This window comes from Leptonychotes weddellii, chromosome 7, assembly GCF_054177405.1.
Source record: "Leptonychotes weddellii isolate Sample4059 chromosome 7, ASM5417740v2, whole genome shotgun sequence".
Taxonomy (NCBI): Eukaryota; Metazoa; Chordata; class Mammalia; order Carnivora; family Phocidae; genus Leptonychotes; species Leptonychotes weddellii.
In genome coordinates this window covers 24,293,239-24,301,356 of record NC_138375.1, presented here as the reverse complement: position 1 = coordinate 24,301,356, position 8,118 = coordinate 24,293,239, and the positions used below count along the sequence as shown (strand labels likewise).

The following is an 8,118-nucleotide window of genomic DNA, read 5'->3' as shown; positions in this document are numbered from 1 at the left end:
CCCCAAAGCCAGTCCCAACCCTCTTGGCCCTCACTTTCCTCTACAATAAGAGAAGGAAAATGGAAAGACTCACGAACTCATCTTCCTGGGAGACCCAATTCTGACCAAAGAGATAAAGATGGAGGCCCCACTGGGTAAAGCTTCTGGGAGGGTTTTTTGTTTTTGTTTTGTTTTTTTAGAGAGCGAGTGGGGGTGCAGAGGGAGAGAGAGAATCTTAAGCAGGCTCCAAGCCCAGTGCACATGCAGAGCCCGACGCGGGCTCCATCTCAGGCCCTGAGATCGTGACCTGAGCCAAAATCAAGAGTCGGATGCTTAACTGACTAAGCCACCAGGCGCCTCTGGAAAGGTTTTTAATGGTACCAGCCGAGCTGGCCTTCACCCCCTCGCCTTTCTGCCATTCACCCTTCCCCCTCCTGCTGCCCGGTGGGGGGCGGGGGCGGGGGGGGGCGGGCAGAGCAGTCACACTGCAGCCAGAAAGTGGACACTCCCTGCTGAGTGGCTGAGCAGGAAGACTGGAAGGAGGTAAACTCCTACCTCTGAATTTCCTATCATGTGGGGGAAAATAAAGTCCTGTCTATTACAGACAAGGAAGCAACATTTTCTGCTACTTGCAGTGAAACTAATTCCTTTTTTTTTGTTTTTAAGATTTTATTTATTTGACAGGGAGAGATACAGTGAGACAGGGAACACAAGCAGGGGGAGTGGGAGAGGGGGAAGCAGGCTTCCCGTTGAGCAGGGAGCCCAATGTGGGGCTCGATCCCAGCACCCTGGGATCATGACCTGAGCCGAAGGCAGTTGCTTAACGACTGAGCCACCCAGGCGCCCCAGTGGAACTAATTTCTAACTGATGTTCCACAAATAAGTGAAACCGTGTGATTATCCTGATAGTGGGGAGAGCTTATATTAGACTTAGGTCAGTATTTGCTCTGTGCCAGGCCCTCCACTCAGCATGTTATATAACCATGTTTTCCTGATTTTTCTCTCTACAAGAAAATCGTATGGGGAAATGTAGGGTTTTCACCCAATTTATCCAGATATGCTGATAGATGTAGAGAATTTAAGTGACTTGCCCAAACTCAGACTATAGAGTAGAGCCAGGAGGAATTAGCCCAGGCCTGACTGTAGCCTAAATGTTAACCAGTAAAACAGACACTGGGCTAAGCCTGTGTCCTTAACAACCATGCATCACATTTTGAATTTTACATAAGATGACGTTCCTATTTTAAGAACAGATGATCTCATGGCCAAGGAACTCTGGTGGGGGGAAAAGAGCCCCAACTGCTGTTTGCATTATGACAAATGCTGGCTTTGTTAAACTGATCTGTCTTGAATCCTTGAAAACCAAGTGTTTCTAAACATTTAAGCACTATGACAAAATTGTTCTTAAATAATTTAAGTTGTAATTCCAAAGGTAGAATCACAGTTCTTAAACACATTAATCAAAAGACAGAACATAAAAATGTATAGCAAACAGAAAATATTACTACATTTAGCCTCACCTAAAACATCAGTGAAATAGGTTTAATTTGTTTGAAAAAATTAGCTCTGTTCTTGTTTTTATAGCTCCACAGTTATTGTAGAATATATTAATTTTAATGCCTTCTTCTGTTTGGCTAATGTATATTTTGATATATTTGGGGATTATAATATTGCCATATCAGAAAGTAAAAGAATGTATCAGTTTAGACCAGCCAAAAGTTACAGATCTTAGCAATTATTTGATTTTTGGTAAGGAAGTTTTCATATGTTTTTTTCCTTCAAGCTGATCTGAGCTTAGTCATTAAACTGAGTTTCTTTCTTAAGTTAAATATTACTTGTTACAACAATAAAACAAGTTATGCCTTCTGCTTAAGGTTTAGTATTTCTTAAAATCTGGCAAGGAACAGCAGATGTGCATATCACCCTTGTCTTCTGCTCATGCACACTTCATTGTCCCATCAGATCTCACCTATAAGACACAAGTTCAAGTACAAAATTAAGAGCTTCAAGGGGTGCCTGGGTGGCTCAGTGGGTCAGGTGTCCGACTCTTGATTTTGGCTCAGGTCATGATCTCAGTGTTATGAGATCCAGCTCCGTGTCAGGCTCTGTGCTGGGCATGGAACCTGCTTGGGATTCTCTCTCTCTCCCTCTCCCTCTGCTCCCCAACCCCACTCTCTCTCTTTCAAAAAAGAAAATTAAGAGCTTTAAGACAGTGACACAGAGCATTCAATCAAGTGTGATGCCCTGGCCAACTGCTTTGGGGCTCATACCCGTGGAGACCTGCCTGAAAATGGAATGTAGAAACTGGATTTTTTTAAATGGTGAAACTCTAATAGCAATTTACTTACAAATTGTGAAATGCATCAAAAGTTTTCCTTTACCTAAGAAACACTTTTTCCCTTCTTACCAAGTTTTATCTTTGGCTTCTAATGACCACTTCTTAAAATCATTATCCGAAAATCTTGAGCCATCCTGTTTCACCAGAACCAAAAATTCAGTAGGTTCATTCAGTTACCTAAGCTTCCTTGGAGAGGATTAATCAGACAGTGTGAGGCTGAGAGTTCACCAGTAAATGAGTCTGAGACTCTTCCCTTAGCTGAATTATAAATGGATTTGAATGCTCTTGAAAGGTAGAGGAAAAAAAAAAATCTTATGATCCGAAGGGTGGGTCAGGGCAGATGAATAAATCTCAGTGAAAATACTCAACTCTGTGGATGTTCTGAAATCCATGAGGTTGGGATAGACTCTCTGATACTCATGATGACCATGGAGAACTAAGAGCATCTATTGCTACTCCTGTCTCCTTCTGCAGAGGCCCATGTCCTAGGCCAACCTAATGACATACCCAAAGCACCATGGAAGACGAAGGCCAGAGGAGATTCTTTATTAGATTATTCCTAAGACTCCATGGACCACTGTGCTTAGATTCGGTAGAAATTTGTGTTTCTTACATGAAGTAGACTTGAACTAACCTGTCTGACCTTGAAGGATATATTAGTCATGTGTTACATAAGGAAAATGAAAAGAAGTCCTAAAATGAGGGCCTCTCTTCATGGAGATGTGTTATTATACAGAAGAAAGGAGACCTTTCCAGTGTTCTTGTTGGATAGCCAAGACATTATTTTTTTTTATTTTATTATTTTATGTTAGTCACCATACAGTACCCCAAAAACCCCATTAGTTTTTGATACAGTGTTCCATGTTTGCATTGTTTGCATATAACACCCAGTGCTCATTGCAATACGTGCCCTCCTTAATACCCATCACCGGGCTAACCCATCCCCCCACCCCCCTCCCCTCTGAAACCCTCAAGTTTGTTTCCTGGAATCCATAGTCTCTCATGGTTCGTCTCCCCCTCCGATTCCCCCCCTTCATTTTTCCCTTCCTTCTCCTAACGTCCTCCAGGCTATTCTTTATGTTCCACAAATAAGTGAAACCGTGTGATAATTGTCTTTTTCTGTTTGACTTATTTCACTTAGCATAATCCCTTCCAGTTCCATTTATGTCGATGCAAATGGTGGGTAGTCATCCTTTCTGATGGCTAAGACGTTATTTTTAAAAGGAATGTATGTTTCCTTAAAAAACATGCAAGTGTACATAATAGAATGAAATAAAAATAAATTACTATCCCACCATGCTTAACTTATTCCTTAGAGGCAACCATTGTTAACAGCAGGTTTTAGTTTGCACACAAGATGAAACCATACCTTGCCAGTGTTGCAACTTTCTTTATTCATTAGCAGAATGTCATAACATTACAGCTTACTTCATTCCTTGTAGTGACTGCATACTGAGTCTGTGAATAAACTAAACAACATTATATGAGTGCACTTTATTGATCCGTCCTTTTCTCTCTGGATAAACCTTTAATGCTGCAATGAACACCCTTGACTTCTATCACTAAGGTCAAGGTTCAGTTTTATGACTGAGTTGATTCTCTCTCCGGATCGAGATGATTTCTTTGCCACTTGGTCCCAAATTTTCTCCCTAATAGTGTTGACCTCTGTCATGTCTGTTAATTAGTAAACATGCGTTAGGAGCCTTTTCTAGGGGTAACGGCCTGCTAGTATTCATTGGGAAAGGTTAATGGTAATAACTTGCCACATCTAAACAACCACCCTGTGCCAGATACCCCATTAGAGGTTTTAATATCATTCTCGGACAAGCCCACTGCTCAGACTAGAGACCGAGGAGGCCTTGGGTGAGATGTAGGGGTCAGGGCCGAGACTGGAATCCCTGGGGATCTGATGTTCAAGCTGTGTGAAGCAGAATCCCCTGGACTGTGCTTATTCTCACCTTTGTTGTGCAGTTGAGTCCTCAACAAGCATGTCTTACGGCTCCTCCTCCACATGCTGAGCTGGCCAATAATGGCTGGTCAATGCACAGAGGACCTAAGTGTCCTCGAGGACATTGCAGCTTGGCTGAGGAGCTTGTAAAATCCATAGTCTCGAAAGCATAGAGCTGTGAGGACCTCAGTAGTTACTGTGTGAGCAGAACATCTTTGAACCGGGTCCAGAGTGGCAGTAAAGGAAAGTCATGGAACCACCTGCTGATCTAGCGGGGATCTAGAATTTTTTATGCTAAACTGACAAGACAGAAATTGTTTAGGAAATAGTAACACAAAGTCTGGATTTAGTGTAGAACTGATTAGAAGTGGTGTAACAGAATAATCTGAAGGAGAAGAGGCTATTTCAGGAAAGGTTTGTCTGTGTGGGAAGGAGAACTGAACCAGCATTACAAAATATGTGTCTTTTGGCTGCTATGGGAGAAGATTGGAATGATAGAAGCATAGCATGGTGGGGCAACCCCAAGACCTTTAGAATTCATCTAGAGTTTATGGTAAAGAGGTGAAAACAACAATCATAACTGCCATTTGTCGAGCACTTACTGTTATACCAGATCCCATGCAGAGTGCTCAACATATGATCTCTGTCTTAACCCTCACCAATTGCATTGCCAGGTAGGTATTATTATCCCCGTTTTTCAGATGAAGAAACTGAGTCACAGAAAGCTTTAGTAACTTTCTCAAGGAAATATTGGACTTTCATGAGCTAAAATTTTACATACACTCTCTGTAGAAATCAGAGGCTGGTGATTCTCTGTATTTAAGCCCTGTGAGAGAATATTAAAATGGAGTCCCACTGGAATTCTACCAAGTTCTCACCTCAGATATGAGCTGTAAATAAATGCATTGCCTAATAACCTAAAGAGTAGATACTTCAGAGAGCTTTTGTTAAAGAAAATTCTGTGCCTGTAGGTTAGGGGATAGTAGAGTGGGCTCTAAGCTAAAGCACCAGGTTTAGCTCTACCACTCACACTGTGAGATCTCGGGAAACTCCATTTTTCTGTGCCTTATCTATGAAATGGTGATAATAAAAGAACTAACACCATAGGGGGGTTGTGACTGTTAAAATGAGAGATCACTGCTGTGAAGCACAACAAGATCTGGGAAAGAGTGTGCAAATGATATATTAGCTGTTATTTTATTAAGCAAAATTCCTCTTAACTCACCATATAAACAAGACTAGTGAAAGTCTCTGGATAGTTTTTTCCTTCAGGGAGTGAGTCAAATAGTACAAGCCCAGAGGGAGTAAAACTAAGGCAACCGTTGGAACTTCACCAGTCTGGAATTCAGTACAACACTTGCCATTGGATGGGGATTTCCTTGCTAGGAGAACCCATTTATACACAACCCCTGAGAGTGAGCACCATCTTAAATTTTGCAGCCTCGGCACTTCTAGTCCCAGCCCTTCCCGGCAGGCTGGAACAGATAATTCCTTTAGAAAAGCTCCGGAATTACTCAGAGCTGCTTTCTCTTTGTGCTTTATGTGTCCAAATACAAAATCTCAAATCCAAATTCTAAAGCTCAAATCAAAGTCTTATTTAACAGTGTTTCCCCTGCCTCCATCCTTCTACTTAATAGCCCAGTGTTTCATGAAATGATTCCCCAGACTCAGCACACCTGGATGGGTGATCCCATCTCCAGGAGAGCAGAGCTGCACCCAGGGGGCTCCCTCTACGTCCCTTCTGTTCTGGTTCAGGCAGTGACAGAGCTAATCACATTGCCAGGAATAAAGGTTTACAATAATCCCAAGTCTTGCTTTGTCCCCGGGTCTTCTGGTCCTTTTCCACTGGTGCTTTGTGCTGTGATCTCTCCAACTCATTTTGACTTTGTTCATTTCCTCAGACAACTTATCCACTGCTCTTTATATAACATCAGTCAGTATGCTTCCTTTGTTTTTACCTTTGTCCTCTAAGCTTTAAACAGATGCTCTTGACCTCTGTCTCAAGTTTGCCCAGAACTTCTGCTCTTAGTTATGTTTGTGTTTTGTACTTTTATTTCTTTACCAAATGGATCTTGCATTCTTGAGCAGCCATACCTAGGGTTGAACACTCTGGCTTTGTGTTAGCTGGGTATTTGTATTAGCATCCACACTGGGTGGGTCCATGGCATATGGCCGATGGCTGGTCTCATTGAGCTCTCAGCTGGTCACCCCCCCCCAGAAACTCAAGTCCTTCCTCAATAAACAGATCCAAAAGAGATTCCCCACAAGAAAGACCTTTCCGAAAAATACATTCTCAGGTTTTTCAATTAAAAAAAAAACAAGATGTAACATTCACAAGGAAATTACTATATGAATTCTTCATATCATACACAGGTATTACCTATTAAAATTTTTAAGGCAATTTATGCTTTCAAAGTTATCTTTCTGGTTACTGTATTTACCTGTGTATAGGTACATATTTTATTGAGTAAATCTTTAGAACAGTTCTTGTGCTGGAAATCAACCCATCCTCATTCACAAGGGAGTAGAAAATTGAACCCTAAAATATATTCATTGTAGGACCCAGCATAATGGGATAGACCATTACGGTAAGCACGTTGGCTTCAGCTTCAGCAAAAAATCAGGCTTTCTGTTTCTCTGTGTTTGTAAATCTGTGTCCAAGGACTTCTTGGACTTGAGGAGAGCAAAGGAAGATGTTCGATGGTGGTGGGGTCATGATAGTGGTGGCAGTGTTCGTAGAGACCTGGCCCTGTGGGAGGGGACTGCCTCTTCCCTAGAGGTCTACTTACTTTGCAGCAAACGGTGGGCAGGCGCCATGCTTGTCTGGAGTCCTGTGGTTGCTTTTACTTCGTTTCTAGGTTAACGCCAGAGGCTCCGCACCTTCTCTTTAGAAGCACAGTTCAGTGTTTGATTGAAAGGTCTCATCATTTATAACAAAGGGCATAGCATTTTAAACAATCTTCTAGATTTAATTTGTTGTAGAACCCTTTAACTGGAAAAAGAAAAAAAAGCCTGCCTTTCAGCATGTGTCACCGGAAAGGTGAAAGATGGGAACCTCCAGATAAACGACTCTTGGGGGGTAGTATGTACAAAAATAATCCTGCAGGAAGGGTGCTGAGCTAAAAAAGCTAACTTGCAAGGATTTGTCTCTTTTTCACTCCAGCACATCCTTGTGAGCTCTACTGCCGACCCATAGATGGCCAGTTTTCCGAGAAAATGCTGGATGCTGTCATTGATGGTACCCCTTGCTTTGAAGGTGGCAACAGCAGAAATGTCTGTATTAATGGCATATGTAAGGTATTGGGTATGTTTCCTTAATCTACAACTTTATAAAAATCATGATTTTTATTAATTCAGGAAGTCAGATGTTCTAAGCTTTTGCTTTCATGACATTGGCACGAAAACCTCACATTGGTCTGGTTTTTATATGTGATCTGTGAGACAGGAATTTACAGTGTTGATCAGAGCCAACAGTTTGGAACTGAATGCTTTCCCTCCTGCTGTGGTCTTTCTTTCTTGACTTACTGATGTTTTCTGTGATATCATTTTAGGCATTAGAACAGAGTCAAATTGAAGAAGAAGCAATTTAAAGGAAGAATTGTTAGGAAGAGACGACCCTGATTATTTTTGTGGTATTAAATTATTCATTGGTTACTTGCCAGCAGAGTGCTTAAACTTGAGAAAAAGCTGAAATTAACAATAGTTTGCGTAGTGTTTTGTGCAAAGCATTTTTACATGTAATTCTCCATTGATTACCAACATGATCCACCTTAGGAAGAGAGATGGCATGACAGGTAGTTTTCAGCCAGGTCTTCTGATTTCTGTTTAGCTTTTCCACACTGACTCCATTAAT

At 41.6% G+C, this 8,118-nt stretch overlaps 1 protein-coding gene across 3 annotated transcripts in view; it reads left to right on the top strand.

The window, feature by feature from the left end:
* The window catches only part of ADAMTS12 (ADAM metallopeptidase with thrombospondin type 1 motif 12), a 263,545-nt gene that overhangs the window by 178,156 nt on the left and 77,271 nt on the right, over nt 1–8,118 (top strand). For 2 of the 3 annotated variants that reach the window (XM_081825967.1, XM_081825966.1), the window contains exon 13: nt 7,429–7,562. In XM_081825967.1, the coding sequence (XP_081682093.1) occupies nt 7,429–7,562 (134 nt within the window). Of the gene's footprint in view, nt 1–7,428; nt 7,570–8,118 lie in introns of all 3 variants that reach the window. The other variant, XR_014146874.1, reaches the window with a different exon arrangement.